General features: G+C 52.4%; 1 protein-coding gene across 1 annotated transcript in view; it reads left to right on the forward strand.

The window, feature by feature from the left end:
- Nucleotides 1-1,361: 1,361 nt before the first annotated feature.
- The window catches only part of WFDC1 (WAP four-disulfide core domain 1), a 24,118-nt gene continuing 2,354 nt past the window's right edge, over nucleotides 1,362-23,125 (forward strand). The window contains exons 1-5 of the mRNA XM_007939206.1: nucleotides 1,362-1,482; nucleotides 4,630-4,637; nucleotides 14,468-14,663; nucleotides 17,380-17,463; nucleotides 18,726-18,866. Of these exons, the coding sequence (XP_007937397.1) occupies nucleotides 1,362-1,482; nucleotides 4,630-4,637; nucleotides 14,468-14,663; nucleotides 17,380-17,463; nucleotides 18,726-18,866 (550 nt within the window). The remainder of the gene's footprint in view (nucleotides 1,483-4,629; nucleotides 4,638-14,467; nucleotides 14,664-17,379; nucleotides 17,464-18,725; nucleotides 18,867-23,125) is intronic.

Raw genomic sequence — 23,125 nt, forward strand, 5'->3', positions numbered from 1 at the left:
TGTAGGGTCGCTGAGTTGGAATCAACTCAATGACAATGAGTTTTTATGATGTCCCCCAGAAGGACACAAGGGGCTGAGCATCCTGGTATCCGGGCTTCTGACCAGGCCAACAGATGGGAGCTGCAGGTGGTAAGGGAGGGGAAGGAACCTACTCCCTGAGCACCCACTGTGCAGTCCCCATATTGACCAGGTGAGGAGGGGCTCTCCTTACCACCCCCATTTCACAGATGAATCACCTGAGGACCAGCAGGCAGAAAAGGTGTTCCCAGCACCACACAGACGTAGAGGCGCTCCCACTGCACCTGGGGGCTCACCGCAGTGCCCAGATGGGCCTTGGTTTGAGCTTCAGCTCTGCTCCCTGCTGTGTGACCTCAGGCATGTAGTGTACCTGTTCCCCCATCTGTGAAATAAGGGTGGTCCCTGCCTCGAAGTTGCTGTTAACAGCCAATGGAATAGAAAGTTTGTAAAATAATACTGAGCACAGGGCACACAGCATGCACACATGCACGTGCATACCTGCACACACATGTTCACACACGGGCACCCACACATGCACACGTACCCACACACACACACATGTATCCTCACACATGTGCACATGCATGTGTGTAGCCACACACACACGTTCACATGCACACGGGCACCCGCACATGTACGCATGTACTCACACACGTACCCACACACACACATGCACATGCACATGTGCACCTGCTCATACATGCACGCAAGCTGACATTTTAAGAGGATGTAAGTTGCACCAATGGAGCATTGACCACTAAATTTCGCATGAGACACTTGATACCGTGTGGTCCACATGCTCCCTTCAAAGAAGAGAAAACCAGGGAGCAGGGTGAGTGATGTCTTGTGGCCACACTCTCAGAAGGTCTCCACTCAGCAACATGGCCCCAAGAGAACCTTTCTCGGCAGACGGAGTTTGCAGCCCAACTCACAGACTTGATGAGGTAGCGTCCTGAGCCCCTTCCATCCCCCTGGGGCAGACCTCTCTGTGCCCACCCCCACCCAGCGCACCTCGTGGGGAGGAGACTGCCCAGCCCTCCAGGAAGTGCTCATCACCCAACAGTGACAGGACCACTCCCGGCCACGTCTCCAGGCAAGCCCGGTACCCCCTCCTTCCGCCTCCGGAGTCTCCAGTGTTGTAGGCCAGGCTAAAAATAGCCAGGCAGGCCGCCACCCCGAGGGGTGGTGTGTGCTGGGCGCGGACACATGAGCCATCCATTCAAGGAGCGGGCTGCCTGGAGCCCAGGAAGTCTGTGGTGCGGACTGCGCTGGCCTTTGCCACTGGGGCGCAGGACTCTCTCCGAGTGAGCTTCGGGAAGGAAGTGCCTCTGACAGGCAGCGGGATGGGCAGCGGTGTGGGGAAGACCATCTGGGCTCTGGGACTCTTGCTGCTGCTGCTGCTGCTTGGTGCTGGCTCTGCCCGGAACCTGTGGGAAGGAGGGCTGCAGGTGAGGCTGCTAAGAAGCCCCGCGTGAGTGCCGGGTGGGAGCTGGGCCCCTTCTGCGGCGGGAGGCATCGGGGTCCCCACACACTGTGTATGTGCCTGCACCTTGCCTCCGCCCAGGCTGAGCCCGGCAGGTGTCTTTGTATCTCAGTGCTGGAGGTGGGGGATGGCCCGGGGCCTCAGCCTGCAGATGGCTCCTTGCCTGTAGGTACAGAGGCAAAGCACGCGGAAACGCAGGGGTGTGGCTGGCTTCTGCTTTCTCCTGGAGCAGAGCACCTGGTGCGAGAATCCAAGGCCTTGGGGTCGGGATTTCGTCTGGGCACCGCGACCACACGCTCACAAAGTGTAGTTTGCACTCATTGGACTTTTTATTCATTTGGGAAACTTTAGTAGATGCCACTTGGACAGGCATTGAGGTGTGTCCCGTGGATACAGGAGGAAGGAGACATCAGCTCCCTCCCACCCTCAAAGGTCTCATGGTAGAATAGGGGGCCGATGGGATGGGAGGCGGGCAGGGCAGAGCATGCATCTTGGAGCCCTGTCCGGGTATGTACCCCAGCTCTGCTGTCTTAAGCTGTGTGCCTTCAGCAAGTTGTTTGACATCTCTGAGCACCCATGAGCTCATCGGTAACAGACAAGGTGATGCGTGCCTTTCAACCAATCCCCTGTTTGCTGAGCACCATCACAGGCTGTGGGCTCACAGACATGGATCCCTGCCCCGTGGAACCCGTGCTCCATGAGGGCAGCAGAGAATACGCGAGCAGTAAAAGGAAAGTACAGTGCCCTCAAGGAGGGCACTGGTGGTGTAGTGGTTAAGGCATTTGGCTGCTAACCAAATGGTCAGTGGTTCGAAGCCACCAGCCCCTCCATGGAAGCAAGGTGAGGCAGTCTTCGTCCATAAAAATTGACAGCCTCAGAAACCCAGTGAGTCAGAATCAACTTGATGGCAGTGAGTTTGTTTTCTTGGTTTGGTGTAGTGTGCTCAGTGACAGATTCTGGGGACAGAGAAGAGAGCAAGGGCACTAGGGTAACAGGCATGTTGTACTTTCAGGCAGCCCCTCTCCCCATGCGGAGAGCTGTCAGAGTGCATCCGGAGGCTCTCAGGTATAGAGGATCAAAAGGCAGCACCAACGCTGTCGACGCAGGTGCCAGTGTCTGGCAAGCGCTGTACACAGAGCACCTCGACTCGGGGACTTGTCGTCAGATAACTGGGAAATCAGTCAGTGCTTGCCTCTCGGGGTGGAGTGCATGTCCCCGGGGCAGGCCTAATTCTGTCTTGTTCAGTGCGGTGTCCCTGGTGTCGTGGGAGGGGCCTGTCACCGAGGAGGTGCCCAACACATTCTTGTAGTTGAGTGACAGCAGAATGTATTGGAAGCATGGAAGAAAACACGTGCAGCTCTTTCCTGGAGAGTCAGGGAGGGTTTTCCAAAAGTTGGGGACGTTTGACTTGGGGTTTGAAGGGAAGAATAGGAGTTTGCCAGGTGGAGAAGAGAGACCAAAAAATCAAAACTAACACACTGCTGTTGAGTTGATGCTGAACCATTCTGACCCTGTATGACAAAGTAGAACTTCCCCATAGGGTTTCCAAGGCTGTAAATCTTTATGGAAGCAGATTGCCACATCTTTCTCCCACAGAGCAGCCAGCGGGTTTGGTTAGTACAGCCGACCTTTCAGTTAGCAGCTGTGCTCTTACCACTGTCCTACCCAGAGCTCCTTAAGAAGAGGGAGAGGGGTTGTTGAATGACTCCAGGCATGATAGGGTGCATGAAACTATTAAAGCTAATCTCTGCCACCGGGGCAGCAGGTACTCCCGGGGAGGGACAGAAGGCCACATGGGAGTGGAAAGGAGTAATAGAGATTGAAATGATGATAGGTGAGATGGTGTAGTCAGTCCCAGCAGGCTTCTTGGAGGAGGTGGAGAGCCTGACCAGCTCTTAAAGGGTTAAGAATTAAAAGGAGGAAGGATGTTCTTGAAGGAAGGCTCAGCATGAGCAAAGGCTCCGGGGCAGGAACACTGCCTCTGGGAGACCCTGAGGGTCCTTGACAGAGGGGAGAGACGCCCAACAGGTGATTTAGTCCACTTTGCTTCCCGGCCTGCACAGAGATGTCCCAAGCAGCATCTGATTCTTTCTCCACTCTGTCCCAGGGTGCCAGAGTAGGGGGCCCACGACACCTCATTAGGAGGGCCAGGGAGGCTGGGCGGGCGCAAGGGCTGGGCTTCAGAAGGCTAATGAACTCCCAGTCACTATCTGTCATCTGCAGGTGCCTCACTAAACTAGGTGCCTCACTAAACTGCAGCTTTCCCCAGGTATCAACAAACACAGCCCCTCCCCACAGCGAGACACGAGAAGGTTTGTGTGAACGAACCTCAGAGGGCACCCCAGGGAAAGATAGCCTCTTGACTGGTGGCTCAGAGGACAGAGAGGCTGGGCTGGTGCCTGGCCGTGGAATTCATACAAGTGGTATTTCTAATGAGCTGTGTGATCTTGAGCCACTCACTTCGCCTCTCTGGGCCTCAGTAGCAGCCTTAGTAGCAGTGAAGTGAAAGTGGGAGGCCAGATGACCTCCAGAGCCCTTTCAGTTATGATTCTGATTTCTGTGCACGTGTCTGACAGGGAATTTAGGGGTGATGGGAAGCAGCCTCACATATGCTCAGTGGGCACCCCCTCCCCGCCATGCTCTGCGTGGCCCGGGACCCCAGTGGGCTCAATGATGGCACGGTGGTAGTTTGAAATCAGCCACGATGGGAGTATTTATACCATGGGAACTGTCGAAGGTAAGCACTGCCCAGCCCTCTGCCCTGGGGGTAACGCCTTTGACCTTGGAGCTCAGGCCCTATCCTTTTGAGATGGGACTGGAGGACTAGCTGAGTTCCACACAGCCTCAGCCTGCCCCCTGCTCAGCGTGTGGCTCTTTGTTTAGCAGCCGGCCTCTTGGTTGGAGTGGGGCCCGGGGAATTTCCCAAGGCTGTTTGGGCTTTGTGGTCCAGACACTCTGTAGCCTCCTCAGTGCCTTACATCCCCACGGGTGGGCCTCTTCTAATGAGAAGTCCCACATCTACCGCCTTCTAGCTCCGCGACCTTGAGTGTATTTCATCCCCTCCCTAGGCCTGTTTTCTCATCGGCAACCTGGGATACGGCAATGCCTGCCTTGAAGGGTTACGTGAGAAGGCCGTGTGCTTGAAGCCTTTTGCCCAGTGCCTGACACACATTCTCTATGTGTGCACTACTAAAAAGAAAGAAGAGGAATCGGCATGTTAGGCTGAGTAAGACGGAAGCAGGATGTTTGTAAATAGTCCACTGACTTTCTGGGGAGCTCAGACACCCTTCTGGGGAGCTGGTGTTTTGGCTTTTTGTTCCTTCCACTGAATGAAGTTCTCAGGGACCACAGTGTACCAAACATGTCACTGTCTTCAGCCACGCGTTCACTGTGTGTTTCAGTGAATGCAATTCACGGGGCCCACGATGTACTGAGCATGTCACTCTGTGATGGACCGAGCATGTCACTGTGTCTCCAGCCGTGTCACTCTTGATGGACTGAGTGTGTCAGCACGTCTCTCAGGTGAGGTCCCTGAGAGCCATCATGGCTGTGGGTGTGCACCCCTCGGCTTCCTCCTGACACAGCTGGGAGCATGGTGCTGTGTGTGCCTCACCCAGGACCACTCCCTCTCTGGTCCATCTTCCGGAGGGCGAGTCTTTGCTAATGAACACAAACGCCTCATGGTGGCCAGTGGCAGCCCTACAACTCCAGCGCCCCAGGTTCCCCAGCCTGCTCCTCCGCCCTGTTATTTCTGTGAGCTCTTGAGGGTCTGCCGACACAGACGGCCCTTTCCTTTCTCTGCCTAAGGTGGGGAGACTGAGAGGGGCGACCCTCCTGCTCTCCCCGCACCTGCGCTGTCTGCGTTCCCTGGTCTTCCGTCTGTGAGCACTTGCTGGCCTGAAGCTATGCTCGGCCACATGCAGGGCAGGCCAGGGTGCCAGGAGCAGGGCCAGGGGCACACGTGGGGGCTGGGGCCACTGGCTCTGGCCATCTAACCCTGGGACAGGGCTCCCCTCCCCGGTTCGGTGCCCTTTCCTGATGGTCCCCTGGGCCCAAGCTCCGGGCTCCCAGCGGCCGCTGCTCACTAAATCTCCCCATATCGGCTGCTGCCCACCCTTGCCTCCCTTCCCCACTCTCCTGCTGGAGCTTCCTTGCCGCCCCTCCCAAATACACTCCGCCAGACCCCAATCACTTACCGTCGAGTCAGTCCTGACTCGCCCCCGGTGTGTCTGGGTTCTCGGTGGCTGACTTTGGGGAGCAGATCAGCAGACCTTTCCTCTGAGGCATCTTGGGGTGGTTTTGAACTGCCGACACTTCCTGACTAGCTGAGCACTTAATTGTTGGCACCACACAGGGATTCCCCTAAGTACGCTCCTGCTCTCAAGTCGTAGTCTCAGGCCTGCTTCCGGGAAAGAAGAGTCAGCTTCCATTGCCTGTAGCTGGCAGCCCTGACTTAGAGACGTAAGAACAGTTCCCAGATAAGGAAATGGAGGCCACAGGGGTGGTGGGTCGGTCTGCACCATCTCTGCCAGACACACGGTACCTGAAGTCCTGCTCCTTGACAGACAGGAGATCGTGCCCCTGTAGTGTCATGATGACCATTGAGAGGCCTCCATCTGACGAGCAGGGGTGCTTAGTGGGTCCTGGGGGGCGCATGGCCCAGGCTCTTGGCAAGCCCTGGGTTCTGCTGGGGGCTGGAGAGAGTGGGGTGACCTTCCAAACAGAGACACCACATGGTGGCCTTGGCCGTGCCCTAGGGTCAGGCACAGAGCCTAGGGCATCGCAGGCTCTCATCACATCGTTCAGAATCTGTGCTACAGATGGAAGGTGGGTGGGTGGGAGGAAGAAAAGTGACTGTCACTTTCTCCTCTGGACCTCAGCCGCCTCTACTGTTTCCTGCCCTGAACCTCCAGGTGGAAAGGAGAGAGGGGAAGAGACACCCCATGTCCCAGGATGGTTACAGTCTGGAAGCACACCCAAGGGGCAGCGGGAGTATGGGGGATCCCAAGTGCACACTGGGAGCAAGGCTGGAGGGGGGTTGGGGTCCCCTCTGTGTCCCCAGGTCTTTGTGTGGTTACAGTCTGGGAGCACATGTGAGAAGCAGGCGGGAATGTGAGGGAATCCCAGGGGCCCCCTGCGAGTGAGGTGGGAGGGGTGGATGGGGTTCCCGTCTGTCCCCAGCACTGTGTTTCAGGGGTTCAAGCAGGGCCTTGTTTACCACACCAGTGTCTGGTCATCTGGGCCTCAGAGCCACCTCTCACAAAAGCCTTTCCCTGGACGTCCAGTTCTGATTCCCTTAAGCATCCTCGTAGCATCCTGACTTTGCTTTGTGGCACTGGTGCCATTTTCATCGTTGGCATGATTTGTTTTTTACTGTGGTTTGGTTTGGTTTGCCAGTAGCTGTTTTTGCAGCTGACAGAAGCATGGGACTAGTTTGCATTACCTATGTGATATTTTGTTTAGTGTCTGTCACTTGTCCTGGAATCGTGAGCCCGGGAAGGCAGAGGCGGGGTCTTCTGGTTGACTCGGTTCCCTCCAGACCAGCCCCAAGCCTGGCACGTCGGCACGTCACAGGCCTGGGAATCGTGAATTTGTTACTAAGTGACTAGATACATTATGTCAGTGTCAGCGCGCTTCCCTTCCAGAGCAGAGCAGAGGGAGTAAGCAGCCTGTAGGAGACTTTCAAGGAGTCCTGGAGATGCAGTGGTTAAAGCATCTGGCTGCTAACCAAAAGGTTGGTAGATTAAACCCACCACCCTCTCCACAGGAGAAAGATGTGGCTGTCTGCTTCCATAAAGATGAGGGCTCTGAAAACCCGATGGGGTAGTTCTACTCTGTCCTGTAGGGCAGCTGTGGTTCAGAATTGACTCGATGGCAGTGAGTTTGGTCCCTTGGGTTTTAGACTTTCAAGATCTCTGGGTGGCACAGACGGTTTCACTTGACTACTACCCCAAAGTTTGGGGGTTTGAACCCACCTAGCAGTGTTGTGGAATAAAGGCCTGGCAGTCTGCTGCCATAAGATTGCAGCCAAGAAAACCCTGCGGGGTGTTCTGTTCTGTAACACCCGAGCACTCCGGAAGTCAGCATCAGCGCCACACCAGCGGGTCCGGGTGACTCTAGGAGCCTGCGAGGCACCCAGCGGTGCTCCGAGGAGTCTATTGTTTGCAGTCTTGTTCTCGCACACACTGCAGGTCGGCTGTGACTCCAGCCCTGGTGTCCTGTGTGCGCTCTCGGACTCTCAGGACCTCTCCCAGGAAGTCCATTAGCCTTGCCCCAGACCCCAGAGCTGAGGTCCCAGAGCCAGGAAATGGCATTTGCCAAGCATCTGAACTCTCACCCTCTGTTCCAGGAAGGGATGTATTTTTAGGTCTTTGACGTGTTCCAGCAGAAGAGCGAGTCACACCTGACGACCACGGCTTTCTTCCTCCACCCAGAGAGGCCGTCTGGGGTGCCCTTGTATAGCTCTGGCTGCATGATCTCTGGGGGGCTCTTGCTGGGAAGGGGGGCACTGAGGGAGGAACAGAGCTCACTGGGGCCAGCTTTAGCGTCTGGATTCTTCTTCCCAAAATGGCTTACATTGCCTTTTCCCTAACAATAAACGTACTGACATTTTTGAAAAAAATCAGACTATAACAAAATTAGAAATCAGTGAATTATCTAAATTCTTTCTCTGAGATGTAGTTCAGTTGACATTTTGGTATGTGTGTGTATGCGTGTATGCATGTGTATGTCTATATGTCCTCGGAAGGAAGGTTGGGCAATCTACTTCCATAGTGATACTGCCTCGGAAACCCAAGGAGGGGTCACTGTGAGTCGGGGCTGACTCGATGACACATAACAACAACAACAACAACAACGTGTATGTGTGTATGCACGTGTGTCTGTGTATGTATAGGAGCTCTGGTGGCGTAGTGCCTAAGGCATTTGACTGCTAAGCAGAAGGCTAACAGTTCAAACCTACCAGCTACTCTGCAGAAGGAAGACTGGGCAATCTACTCCCATAAAGATTTACCACCTGGGACACCCAAAGGGGTTGCTGTGAGTTGGAACAGATTCGATGGCAGTGAGTTTGGTTTGGTTTTGTGTGTCTGTATGTCCGTGTATATGTGTATGTATGTATATATGTGTATAGGCATGTGTACGTGTGTCTTTGTATGTGCATCTGTATATCTGTGTATATGTATATGCATGTATATATCTGTGTATGCATGTGTATGTGTGTCTTTGTATTGTGTCTGTATGTCCGTGTATATGTTTGTGTATGTATGTATGTATATATGTATATATTCATGTGTATGTGTGTCTGTATGTCCGTGTATATGTGTATGTATGTATATATGTGTATAGGTGTGTGTATGTGTGTCTTTCTATGTGTGTCTATATGTCTGTGTATATGTGCATATGTATATGCATGTATATATGTGTATATGTGTGTGTATGTGTCTTTGTATGTGTGTCTGTATATCCATGTATATGTCTATGTATATGTATATGCATGTATATATGTGTGTGTGTGTCTTTGTATGTGTGTCTGTATGTCCATGTATATGTCTGTGTATATGTGTATGTATGTATATATGAGTATATGTGTGTATGTGTGTTTGTATGTGTGCCTGTATGTTTGTGTATATGTCTGTGTATATGTGTATGTATGTATATATGTGTTTGTGTATGTGTGTATGTGTGTCTTTGTATGTGTGTCTGTATGTCTGTGTATATGTTTATGTATATGTATGTATATATTTGTATATGCATGTGTATGTGTGTCTGTATGCCTGTGTATATATTTCTGTATATGTATATACATGTATATATGTGTGTATGTGTGTCTTTGTATGTGTGTCTGTATGTATATATGTTTTTGTATATGTATATGCAGGTATATTGTGTGTATGTGTGTCTGTATGTCCATGTATATGTCTGTGTATATGTGTATGCATGTATATATGTGTATGTGTGTGTGTCTTTGTATGTGTGTCTGTATGTCCATGTATATGTCTGTCTATGTATGTATATATGTGTATATGTGTGTGTATGTGTGTCTTTGTATGTGTGTCTGTATGCCCGTGTATATGTCTGTGTATATGTGTATGTATGTATGTGTATATGCGTGTGTATGTGTCTTTGTATGTGTGCCTGTATGTTTGTGTATATGTATATGTATGTGTATATGTGTGTGTATGTGTGTCTATGCCTGTGTATATATTTGTATATATGTATATGTGTATATGTGTGTATATATGTGTGTATGTGTGTCTTTGTATGTGTGTACGTGTGTATGTGTGTCTACATGTATATGTTGTGTTTGGACATTTTCCTTAAAGCATTTATGTACAGCATACATTCATTTTCTTAATGGCACTTTTATTTACACTGGTTTTCTTTTAATTGAAGTGAAATTCACATCACATAAAATGAACCATTTTAAAGTGAACTTGTCACTGGCATTTAGAACATTCAAAACGTTATGCAACCACCACCTCTGCCTAGTTCCCAAACATTCCATGTCCCCAAAAGGCAGCCCTGTCCCCATTAGGCAGCAGCACCTCACCCCCCACCCCCAGCAGTCTGCTTTCCATCTCTCTGGCTCAGCCTGTTCGGGGCATTTCACATCAGGGGAGTCACACAGTCTGTGATCTTCTGTGCCTGGCTTACGCTTGCTGTCTTGTCCCTTGTGGTTTTCATGTACGTGCATATGGTGAATGGGTTAATGTGGTAGGTCTGCGTGTCTTTACGGCCCGCCTGGCACTCTGATGTGTGGATGGCTGCCGGCGTTTCTGTGTCAGCCTTCTTGGGTGTGTGCTTGCTGGGCTCAGCTTTCCACCACAGGAGCCCAGAGCAGGCATTTCCTTCACCCCGTTCCTGAAGTGATCAGAAGTTGGATGGCTTGGCCACACTGTAGAGGCGTCCGGAAATATCTCTTGAGGGGTGAGAAAGAACCACCAGGATGCAAACCTTGTTGTTGTTGTTGTTGTTGTTAGGCGCCATGGAGTCAGCTCTGACTCATAGTGACCCTATCTACAACAGAACGGAACACTGCCCGGTCCTGGGCCAGCCCCACAGCCCTTGCTGTACCCAAGTCCATTGTTGCAGCCACTGTGTCAACCCATCTTGTTGAGGGCCTTCCCCTTTTTTGTTCACCCTCCACTTTCCCAGGCATGACATCCTTCTCCAGGGAATGGTCCCTTCTGACAACATGACCAAAGTAGGTGAGAGGAAGTCTGGCCATTTTCACTTCCAAGGAGCATTCCAACTGCACTTCATTCGGGACAGATCTGTTCATTCTTCTGGCAGTCCATGGGACTCTCAGCATTCTTTGGCAACACAACTCAAAAGCATCAACTCTTCTTCGGTCTTCCTTATACATCATTGAGTTTTCACGTGCAGATGAGGCGATTGAAAACACCATGGCTTGGGTTAGGCGTACCTTCATCTTCAAAGAGACTTCTTTGCTCTTCAGCACTTTAAACAGGTCTTTTGCAGTGGATTTGCCCAGTGTAATTTGTCATCTGATGTCTTGACTGCTGCTTCCATTGGGGTTGACTGTGGAACCAAATAATATGAAATCGTTGACTACTTCAATCTTTTCTCCATTTATCACGATGCTGCTTATTGGTCCAGTTGTGAGAATTTTCATTTTCTTTATGTTGAGGTGTAATCCATACTGCAGACTGGTGTCTTTAATCTTCATCAGTAAGTGCTTCAAGTCATCTTGACTTTCAGCAAGCAAAGTTGTGTCGTCTGCATACCTTAAAAAAAAAAAAAAAAAAAAAAACTCACCGCTGTCGAGTTGGATCCAACTCATAGTGACCCTTCCTTAGGTTTCCGAGGTGGTAACTCTATGGAAGTAGATTGTCCAGTCTTCCTTCCGAGGAGTGGCTGGTGGGTTAGAACCACCAGCCTTCTGGTTAGCAGTCAGATGTCTTAGGCATAACTTGGGGGATGGTTTTTCTCCCAGTTAGGCGCACAGAACTGGAGAGTCCTCATCTGGGCTGCCACATGAGCTTATGGTAGATGACTGTTTGGAAACAGACTTCCTGCCCAGGCCCTTGGCTGAAAAGAAACAAAGATGGAGGTGTCTAGAGAGGCAGTGTAGGGGAGGTGAGGGCTGGCTGGGGCTGAAGAGTGGGACAGTGTGGCTGGAGGAGGGAGCAAGGGCACAGTGTATGTATTTGTGGGGGGGAGTCACCCAAGAGGGGAAGGGGCAGCAGCTGGGGTGTGACCTGCAAACCAAGGGCTTTGGCCTTGAACGTGCCTAGAGCTCTGGGAGGCTCCCGGACAAGGGGCGCAGGGCAGGGGGGGTGGGGTGTTTATCTATTTCTTAGAGTAAATCAGTTCTTTCTCAGAACTCCAGATGTTCTGTTTGAAACATCCTTGAGCATCACCTTGCAGGACATGAAATTTAGAACAAAACAAAAAATCCAATCCTTTAATCTGGGCCCCTGGGTGAAATCAGTTCTTTATCACCAACCACCATCTGTGGTTCCGCAGTACGCAGTACCGTAAATAGCCCTGCAGGACCATCCGTGATTCTGTAGTACCGTAAATAACCCTGGAGAGTTGACTTCTAAGGCATTTATCTCTTGTTCTCTCCAAATTTGAAGAATCTACGTTGGAATGTTTCGGGGAAACAGAGCACATCTAAAATGGATCTCTCTCCACACTCCTGTTTGAGGAGGTGTGGGGAGGGTGGGGGAAGGGCTTTCCCTTCTGATCTCCAGGTTCCAGTAAATTTCATAAATGAGGCTTGATGTGAACGCAGGCAGGTGGAAAATGCCTTGTCCCCTGCCCCCAGGCCCGAAGCTCCCAGGAGGCCGAGGCAGCTGTCAGATTAGATTAGGATTAGAGATAGGAGCCCTAACATAGGTCCAGTTTCATTAATTCTGTAGAAAATGAAGTAAGAGCTAATGGGCTAGGATTATGCCCCCTGCTTACAGCTTGAAAATCCTTTGCAGTGGTGCAGGAATTAGGGAGATGGGCGGGGTAGGGCAGTGAAAGACTGGACCTGGAGTTAAGGCACCCAGGCCCTGTCTTCCCCTGTGTCTTTGAGAAGATCCACCCCCTCCTTAAGCCTTCCTTCCCTTATCTGTGCAGTGTTGGCTTTGTGTTCACTTGTGCTTTTCACAGGCAACATGCACATCATACATAAGCGATGGTCCCTCTGGGTGAAGCAGGGGTGGGGGCACATTCCCCCTCCCCAGGCAGCCCCTGAGGCTCCCAGGAGCAGTTTGGAAACCACTGGTCTTGGAGAGCCTACGGAGTCACACAGAGGGCCTACTCAGGACCTGCTCCCGGTGACCTGTCACCCCCTGCAGCATCTGGAGGGCAGCGCATAGGGTTTGCAGCCCTGTTCCTGGCAGAGGCCTTTTAGATGAAAGCAATGGCTTAGGCAAAGAGGGGAGTGGGGTATCCCAGGGGGATTTTTCTCCATTGATCTAAATCTATGTATGTGAGCGAGAGAGAGAGGGAGAGACAGAGAGAGAGAGAGAGAGAGTCTGTGTGTGTAAGACCTGCCTTGCTCATACCCACTATCCAAACCAGAAACAGAACTGTGTCAGTGGCATGGTGGGGTCCCATGTCAGGAGAACCCAGGGTGGGCTGCATGATGTGACTCACTGTCCCAGCCCCCCGTGCAAAGCGTTTGTTTCCTGCCCACTCAGCCCCGCTTGCTGTGTGCTGTGTCTCCTGTATAACTTTTCACTGAAACACACACACATGGTGGAAAGGGCACCCACTGTAACTGCACACACTGTGCAGCCAGCACTCGGACCATGAATCCGAGCCCTGCCAGCCCCGAGGCGCCTGTGCCCCGCCCAGGCACTGCCCACCCAGCTGCCTGCTCTCCCAGCTGCCCACACCAGAGACGGGCTTTGGCTGTTTGGAACTTTATACCAATGGGATCAGACTGTGGGTTCTGGCTTTTATTTTGCTCAATATGACATTTGTGAGATTTACTCAAGTCACTGCATAAATTTATTTGCGTGTGGTTTATAAATTCTCATAGCTCTGTACAAATACATGGGTTAGAAATGAGAACTATATAGATAAAAGTGCATGTTTTCCACGTGCAAATTTCTGTATGTATGTAGATGGCATGTATTTCATATGTACTACATGTAAATATATATGTAACATTTAAATGCATATGTTAAGTTATATTATAGCTTGTATATGTGTGTGTATGTATATACAGTCAGCCTTTCCTATCTGCAGGTTCTGCATCGGCACATTCAACCAACCAAGGACAGAAAACATTCAGGGGTGGGGGGAGAAAAGCAATGGAGTGGTCAGAGCCATCCCTCAAAGGCCAAGAGGGTTAAGTTCCGTTTGCCTACATTGTGTTATAAGAGCTGTGCTGGTGTAATGGGGAAGGAAGGCATTTGACTGCTAACCAAAAGATCAGTGGTTCGAACTGACTATCCACTCTGCAGAAGAAAGATGAGGCACTCCACCTCCGTGAAGATTTACAGTGTTGGAAACCCAGTGGGGGTTGCTATGAGTCGGAATCGACCGGATGGCAGTGAGTCTGGCTTTTGGTTTGAGAGGTGATTTAAAGTAGGGTGTGTGTGCAAGGCTATATGCGAATACTAGGCCATTTTATATAAGGCCCTCGGGCATCGCCGGATCTTGGTATCGTGGGGTCCTGGAACCGATCGTGGATCCGAGCACCGACTGTATAGATAGGTAGATGCCTGACTCACAAACTGTTCTCTAGCAAATAAACCAAGACTTGTGTGCTTTTTGCTATCGATGGGCTTTGAGCCATTTCGGTTGGGGCTTTCCTAAGGGACACACATCTTTTAATCTCCAGAGCAACCGTCTAGGCAGATTCTGCCAGGATCACTGTTTTCCACATGGGGAGGCGGAGGCACAGACAGGTGCAGGGCCCGCCCGCGGCGCACAGCTTGGAGTGGTGGCGCTGGGGGCTGCGGCCAACGCCACCTCTGTCTCCCCGCCCCCCTGCAGGCTGAGGAGGTGGGCGCGCCCGGGCAGGGCCCCCGGCCGCTCCGTGACGACAGCTGCCCCCCACCCCCACGCACGCTGCCGCCCGACGCGTGCCAGGTGGCGCGCTGCCAGGCGGACACTGAGTGCCAGCACCAGAAGCGCTGCTGCTACAATGGCTGCGCCTACGCTTGCATGGAGGTCGTGCCTCCCCCGCCAGGTAGGTACCACCTTGGGGCCTCTCCTAGGGGAAAGGGAGGCCTGGCTTACCTGGGCCACCTGGGCAGCTCACTCCACCTTGCCATGGCGTCTCCATGGCTTCACCAGTGGGAACAGTATCAGACCATGGAGCCCGTGCCCTGCCTTGCACACATGATCTCCTGCCGTGTGCACTCCACCTGCCTCGGACCTACAGTCCGTCAAACAACGCCGGGTTCAGGAAAATTGCCACATGCGCTGAGGAGGGAGGGGCGAGGCTTCTCATCAAAGCCCTGAGTGCTGACATTTCTATATTCCCGGGCAGTCCTGGGGGCCTGGAGTGTCCCCCGACCGGTGGGCGGGCCCTCCTTCCTTACTGATGGAGACCTGGGGGGCTTAGCAGTCCGGAGGGAAGAGTACCCCAGAGAGGGGTGCAGAGTCCAGCTAGTTACTTCCTCAGGTCCCCTCACCTGTACTGTGGGTGGGACAGGCCAGCTCACCCTGAGCACCCCAGGTGCCCAGCCGGCTTCCAGAGCAGACCATCAGCAGGACTGTCCTTGACTCGTGGTGCAGATCGCTGTGGGAGAAACAGACAGTGATTCTTCACCTCTGCAAGAGGGAGTTCAGATCCGTTTTGGAGAGGAGTCCTGGGTGCAGAGGGGAGGGGGAGCCACGAAAACATTGAGGGAGGCAGGAGGCGCTACCCCTGCCCCCCACATGCCCTCCTGTGTCGGGTAGACGTGGCCAGCCCTCGTGCACAGCACAAAAGCACTTGCCCAGGGCAGGCTGGAGTCCTACCCCCGTTCCATTCTCCAATCCCCAGGCTCTGTCTCAGCCCAGAGGAGAGAGTTGAACTGGAATGAACCAGTTCTACGCCCTGCGTTGAATGTGATTCAGTACATTTGGAATGGACGTGCAAATTCTCAGCAGGGGCTTGAACTGGAATGAATGAGCTGGCTGGAAGCCAGAGGAACCAAGATGAAGGGGTATCTTTGACCTGCCTACCTGTAGGGAACGGGAGCTCTGGTAGCTTAGTGCCTAAGGCACTTGACTGCTAACCAGAAGGCTGGCAGTTCAAACCCACCAGCCACTCCTCAAAAGGAAGATGGGGCAATCTACTTCCATAGTGATACTGCCTCGGAAACCCACGGAGGGGTCGCTATGAGTCGGGGCTGACTCGACGGCACATAACAACCTCCTCTAGGGAAGCACCTGTTTGTGTTTCTTTCACCAGGAGGGGGCACCATTCCACTTTTTTTTTTTTTTTTAATGATTCTGGGAGTCTTGTTGCCGTAGTGCCTAAGGTATTTGACTGTTAACCAGAAGGCTGGCAGTTCAAACCCACCAGCCACTCCTAGAAAGGCAGACTGGACAATCTGCTGCCGTAGAGACACCGCCTCGGAAACCCAAGGAGGGGTCGCTGTGAGTTGGAACCGGCTCGATGGCAGTGAGTTTGGTTTTTGGTTTTTCTTAGGGGCTAGCCTGGCCTTGACCACCTGCCCTGTCCTTGGCAGAAAGGCAGTGCTCAAAACACATTGTGGACGGTAATTACGAGTATTATTAAAGGTGCTGAGTTATTTGTCATCACTGTGAGCCCACCCCTGAAGGAAACAAAGTGTGCTTATTCTTGCCTGCCTTCCAACTCCTCCTCGGTCTTGGAGACGGATTGGGGTCAGCTTCTCAGACACCTTTGTCATTACCTTTGTAATGACGGCCCAAGGCACCTGCCACCTCTCACAGAAAGGGGCTGCCCAAGCAGGCTGCATTGTCTGAGGATTCAGCCAGGGGAACTGGTTCCTGGCTTGAGTGGCAAGCAGCCTGTGTACCAGTTCCCATCCAGGGCTTCAAGGGCATCAAACAGTATACCAGACTCCGTGTTTTTGTCACATTTCAGAGTCAAATTAAAGCGGCCATCATGCACAGAAGTAATCTCAGACATGTCTTATTAGCTCTCCAGAGTGCCAAACATTTCTTTAAAATTATTTGTCAGTATTTACAGATCAGGAGACTTATACTTTAATAGTCTAGATTTATAGCTGTGTTTTTTGTTTTTTAAATCAGAAGTTCTCAGGACCCTGGCAGTGACTGGCCAGGGCTAAACAGCAGCTAATCCATGGCCCTTACCTGGCCTGCTGTTCTCATGATGTCATCTGCCTGTCCCCAGAGACATGTGGTTGTCAACCTGTCTTTGGTTTTCTGAAGCTACTGTTTCAGTAACTTTCTGTTAAAAGTGTATCGGTTAGATGGCAGGTTGCGCTGCTGTAACAAAAAGGCCCATGGCAGGAGGTGGCCCTGCTCCACAGAGTCATGCAGGGACCTAAGGTCCCTGTCTTGTTGCTCTGCAGTCCAAGTCATGCCCTCATCCACATGGTCAGAGTGGCTCCCGGCCACAAGAAGAGGAGAGAAGGGGAGGAAGCATCTGTCGGTTCAAGGGCAAGATAGGAAGTGACCTCATCCCTTCTGCTCACCTCCTTTTGGCCAGAACTTAGTCTCTTAGCCATACCTGGCTGTAAGGGAGGCTGGGAAGAAGAGTTTCTAGCTTAGTGGCCCAGTGTCCAGCTAAAAGGCAGAGGCTTTATTTCTGAAAGGAAGAGGGGCCACCTATGCTGGGGAAGCACAGTGGTTTCTCCCATAAGGACCTTTTGTGTTTTATTATAAAATGTAGCCTCTCCAGCCACAAAGCTGGGGGCATTTCTCAGCAGCCTGACAGGGCCTAGATTTACCAGTTCTTTCATTAGTCTTAGACTGGCTGGTGGAGCCAAAACCTCGATGGCTTGGTGGCAACGGCTGGCTCCTGGATGGTCCTGAGGAGGTGTTGCAAGGTACCTGCAGGGGAGGTCCAGACCCAGTGGAAGAGCTGAACCCCTCCTTCCCAGGCTACTCTCAGCAAACAGAGCCGGGAGCTGCCTCTGGCCCCCCAGCCAAGCACACTGCCATCTGTGACCCTCCCCACTCCTGACACTGATGGGCTGAGGGCTGGGGCTTGGACAGGTCCTCAGAGACCCCACTACAGAGAGATTTGAACTTTCCCTAAAAATAGGGCCTTCTTGCAGGAGAGAAGGGTTGGGGTAGTATTTCAGAATCCCTAAAATCTTCCTTAAGAGTCACTGCTCCCTAGTGCTGAGGCTTCTTCTGGGATGGGGTCGGTGGGTGCAGTTTCTGAAAGGAGCGGCACACAGGCCTAGAGAGTTCCAATGTGAGTGCGAGTGTGTAAGTGTGTGGGAGTGTGTGTATATGTGTGAGTGTGTGCATGCGCGAGTGTGTGAGTTTGTATATGCGTGACTGTGTGTATATATATGTGTGTGAGTGTGTGTGGGTGTGTGCAAGTGTGTGAGTGTGTATATGTGTGAGTGTATGGGTGTATGTATGTGTGAGAGTGTGTGTATGTGTCCGGGTGCCTGGGACTGCACATTCTGTCAGCATGGCTGTGTCCACTAGGGTGTGCACATGGCCTGGACTTTGTGACAGCCCTGTGGCTGTGGGTCTGAGGACATGTATGAGGGTAACCATATGTATATATGTGTAAAGATGTGAGTGCAGAAGGATTTGAATGTAGGTAAACATGTATGTGTGGCTGCATGTGAGCATGTGTGTTTATGTGTGTCAATTTGTGTGGTTGTGTATGTGAGTGTGTCAGGATGTGTGTGTAATGAACACATGTGTACGTGTGTGACTATATGCATGTTACATGTGCCCAGAATTTGAGAACGTGTGTGTGTGTGTGTGTGTGACTGGGTGTATATACATGTATGTGGATAGGGTGAATGTGTGTGCGTGTCTGTGAGTGTATATGTGTGTCAGGATTGTGTGTGGGGTGAATATATATATATATGTGTGTGGCTGTGTACATGAGTGTCAGGATTGTGTGTGTGAACATGTGTGTGTCACTGCATGTGAGGGCATATTTGGGTGCATCTGACTTCAGACGTGTGTATGTGTATGTGTGCGCACGTGTGTGGACTCCTGGGAGAGAGACCCAGTGCCTAGCTTGGAATCTGAGGTGCAGCTGGGTGGCAGCCCCCTGGGGCAGGTGCAGCCCGCTGTCCCAGCAAGTCCCCGACCCCAGAATATGTCCCTCTTGCAGCAGAGACATGCAGTACCACAGAGGATGGAGCTGAGCCCTTGCTGTGTCCCTCAGGCTACGAGTGCCACATCCTGAGCCCAGGTGACATGGCCGAGGGCATCCCCAACCGCGGTCAGTGTGTCAGGCAGCGTCGGCAAGCAGGTGAGTGGGGATGCCTGTGTCCAGCCCCTGCCCAGCTCCCACTGTGACCTGACCCCCCGCCTGGGACCCTTGCCCCAAGATCACCCAGGGGCGCTGGTAGCCTGGTCGTAGCTCTTCCACTCATCCCTCTGTACGGAGCCTCCTCGTCCCTCCTCTGCCCTTTCCCTCCCAGGCCTGAGTGTGACACATGCCCTCGCATTGGCAGGCTGGCCTCAGCGCCCAGCTCTGCCCCTTCCTAGCTAGGTGACTTGGGCTCAATGCCTTCCCGTCTCCAAGCCTCAGTTTCCTCATCTGTGCAGTGGGCTCCTTGACACTGTTCTGGGGACTGAGATTGTTGATGTCAGCCCTCGGAGCAGAGCCAGGCAGCAGTGGGCACCGAGCAAACACTGGGTGTTTATATTGGAGGCTAACCGGAAGGTCGCTGGTTTGAACTCACGAGCTTCTCCGTGGGAGGAAGGTGTGTCAGTCTGCTTCCACAAAGAGCACAGCCTAGGAAGCCCCGCTCTGCCCTGCTCTGTCTCTGCCCCTATCCCTGTCCCGCGGGGCAGTCCTGCTCTGTCCTGTGGGGTCCCTGGGAGTTGGGATTGACCCCGCGGCAGTAGCGGCATGTCTCTTTGGGAGCCCCTGGGTGGTCCAAACAGCTAACCTGCTCGGCCACTCAGCACAAGGTTGGCGGTTTGAGGCCACCCAGGGCTGCCTCAGAAGACGGGTCGGGGACTCACTTCCTAAATATCACTCCCTGAGTGCCCCGCGGAGCGCGGTCCTGCTCTGACACAGGTCGCCGGGAGCCGCAGCTCAACACTGACGGGGCCTATCGCCAACGGGGACCTTGTGGTGGTCTCCTGGAGCTTTGCCGCAAGCCTCCGGGACAGTGACACCCAGCAGACAGGGCAGGGCACAGAGCAGAGTGCAGGCTCAGACGACCGAAGCAGGTTCAGAGCCTGCCTCTCCTCCTGGCACCGTGGGCAGCGCCTCAGCATCTTCATCTGTAAAGCTCAAGCGTGGGGGTTACTTCCTGGGGCGCTTTGAGCGAGAGAACACAGTGCTCAGACTGGTGCCCGAGTGCAGTGGGGCCTCAGTGAATACGTACCAGCACCAAGCCTGACTTCCGGAGGCGGGGGGACTTGCGTTCTGGAACCTGCCCAGACGCACACAGCTAAGGGGCTGTGATGGCTTTCTGAGGCGTCTGCCAGCTCCAGCGAACAAACCTGTCCTGGAAGAAGTGCAGCCAGAATGCTTCTTAGAAGTGAGGATGGCCAGACCTCGTCTCTCCTGCTGTGGTCATGTCAGAAAGGCCAGTCCCTCGAGAAGGGCATCAGGCTTGGTCAGTGGAGGGTCAGCAAAGACGCGGAAGAGCCCCAACGAGAGGGAGCGACACAGTGGCCGTGACGGACTCTATAGCGGTGACCGCGAGGAGGGGCGGGGCGGGGCGGTGTTCCGTCGTGTCAGGGTCAGGGTCGCGTCAGCCGGAATTGACTCCATGGCACCTAACAGCAACTACCAGCTCCAAAGCCTTTGTGGGTGTCTGTGTGTGTCTGTGTTCCTGTGTGTGTCTCTGTGCCTGTGTGTCTCTGTGTCAGTGTGTTTCTGTGTGTGTGTGTGTATATCTGTGTCTGTATGTGTCTCTGTGTGTGTCTGATTGTCTCTGGGTTTCAGCGTGTCTCTGTGTCTATATGTATGCCAGTGTGTGTCTCTGCGTGTCTGTGTATTTCTGTGTGCCACTGTCTGTATGTGTGTGTCTGAGTCTCTATTACATTTCTGTGTCTCACTATGTCTCTGTATGTGTATCTGTGTGTGTCTCTGTCATTGTGTTTCTGTGTGTGTGTCTGTGTATATCTCTCTGTGTGTCCTTGTATCTCTCTGTGTGTATCTGTGTCTCTGTGCATCTCTGTGTCTGTGTGTATCTCTGTGTGTGTCTCTGTGTCTTTGTGTAGGTCTCTCTATGTCTGTGTGTGTGTGTGTGATCTCCCCTCCCACGGGAGTGATTCTAACCTTCTAGATGGAAATGTAAGTGAAATTCCCCCTGGCCTCGTCCCCAGGGGGCTGTCACTTAGCAATAATTGTTGGTCATTATGTATGCAGTTGGAAACTTGGAGCAGCTTCCGGGACCAGCAGCCTCCAGGGAGGATGGAGCACTCACATCTCACATCCCTTTTCCCAGAGATGAAGTCCTTCACTTAAGGCTTGTTTTTTAACTTCTTACTTGAAATAATTTCAAACGTACAGAAAAGCGACAAGCCCAGCAGCCTGGCCCTTCCCCGGGCCTCCTCCTCATTAGGTTGTCACCCTGTTGGCTTTCTCCTCCTCTCTCTCGGCATGGACCTGAGCCTTACTCCTGCTGGCCCCTGAGAAGCAGGTGCAGACGTCACACCCCCCGCTCGTTTGTGAGTCTGCCCTGAGAGCCTGCTTCTGAAGGCTGCCCGCAGACACTGCAGTGGGAACGTCGCCAGCCTGGAACTGGACGCTCCAGGGCTCCTGTCCCCACGACAGGAGCATGAGCACGTGTACGACCATTGTGCTTTTTGGAGAGTGGGGTCAGGCGGAGTCAGTGCCTTTGCGCAGCGGATTTGAGGCCGCTCAGAAGCCGAGTGTTGGGCCGAGATCTGGGAGACTGCCCCGCCTCTGACGAAGTGACTTCCAGGCTCAGGCAGCCTCCAGTGGGGGAAAGTCACTGAGTGAGAGTGACAGGTTTGGGAATAAATGAGGTTGGGCAAGGAGGGAAGCACCATGATGGCACGCTGGTTAAAACGCTCAGCTGCCTGCCAAAAGGTCAGTTCGAGCCCACCAGCCATGCCATGGGAGAGAGACGTGGCAGTCTGCTTCTGTAAAGACTGACAGCCATGGAAGCCCTCTGGAGCAGATCTACTCTGTCCTCTAGGGGCGCTGTAAGTCAGAATCAATTTGATAGTAATAGGTTTGGTTTTGTGATTTTGGGGGTCAGGAGGATGACTGGTTTCCAGAGGCACTTCTGTCCGTGTCCTGTGGCATTATGGGCAGAATCCAAGCCCGAGAGGTGACAGGGGGTGCCAAAGACCCCCCCCCAGGAGCACTGGTCATTGCCTTTGGAAAGTACTGTTGCTATGTGGCTGATGTGTGACTACCCCAAGGATGAGGGTTGGTTCTGTTCGGTTTTATCACCCTTGTAAAATAAATGTCAGTGCAGATCTTAAAGCACCTGGATGATTGTTGGCATGGCCACAAAACGAGAAAACCACCACGTGCAGCTTTACATACGTGTGAGCGGTCAGCAGTGTCTCTGTGGCTGGTTGGTGACTGAGATGCATCGTGTGTTCTGATCAGGTGCCCGTTCCTGCCCATCTGTGCTTTACTGCTGTGATAGGGCAGGGGCTCATGAGACGCAACGGCAGAGTTGGGTAGTGGAAAATCGTGGGATATTTGAGACAGAAATGGCCAATAATTGACCACTTTTTATATACAAAAATAGCAATTCCATATGGTTCCACCTAATATTTACATATAGGTGCTTTAAAGGAAATTATTTATTTCAGTTCTCATAATAATTTACGAGGTGCTAATTTTATGCCCATTTTCAGTTGAGAAAACTGAGACTCAGGATTAGTGAAGTGGTAGAGTGAAGACTGATGCTCAGGAGTTACTCTCTTGTTTATAGGAATCCTGTTAGTCTCTTGACTGGACTCCAAAACGCACCCTGCATTCCCCATGCAGCCTGGCCCATCACTGTCTGTGCGTTCATGTCCTTCCAGTGTCTTCATCCTGCAGTCACCTAGCCGTCCAGTTATCCAGCCAGTCATCCAGTCATCCACCCACCTAGTCAATCATCCATCCATCCATCCATCCATCCATCCATGCATCCAGTCACCTAGCCGTCCAGATATCCAGCCAGTCATCCAGTCATCCACCCACCTAGTCAATCATCCATCCATCCATCCATCCAGTCACATAGCCGTCCAGTTATCCAGCCAGTCATCCAGTCATCCACCCTCCTAGTCAATCATCCATCCATTCATGCATCCAGTCACCTAGCCATCCAGTTATCCAGGCAGTCATCCAGTCATCCACCCACCTAGTCAATCATCCATCCATCCATCCATCCATGCATCCAGTCACCTAGCCGTCCAGTTATCCAGCCAGCCAGTCATCCAGTCATCCACCCACCTAGTCAATCATCCATCCATCCATCCATCCATCCATGCAGTCACCTAGCCATTCAGTCGCCCATTCATCCATCCACCCACCTATCTAGTCAATAATGTGTCCATCCATCCATTCATGTATCC

Source organism: Orycteropus afer, unplaced genomic scaffold (genome assembly GCF_000298275.1).
Source record: "Orycteropus afer afer isolate SDZICR_OR568_19922 unplaced genomic scaffold, OryAfe1.0 scaffold00057, whole genome shotgun sequence".
In the NCBI taxonomy this organism is placed as follows: domain Eukaryota; kingdom Metazoa; phylum Chordata; class Mammalia; order Tubulidentata; family Orycteropodidae; genus Orycteropus; species Orycteropus afer.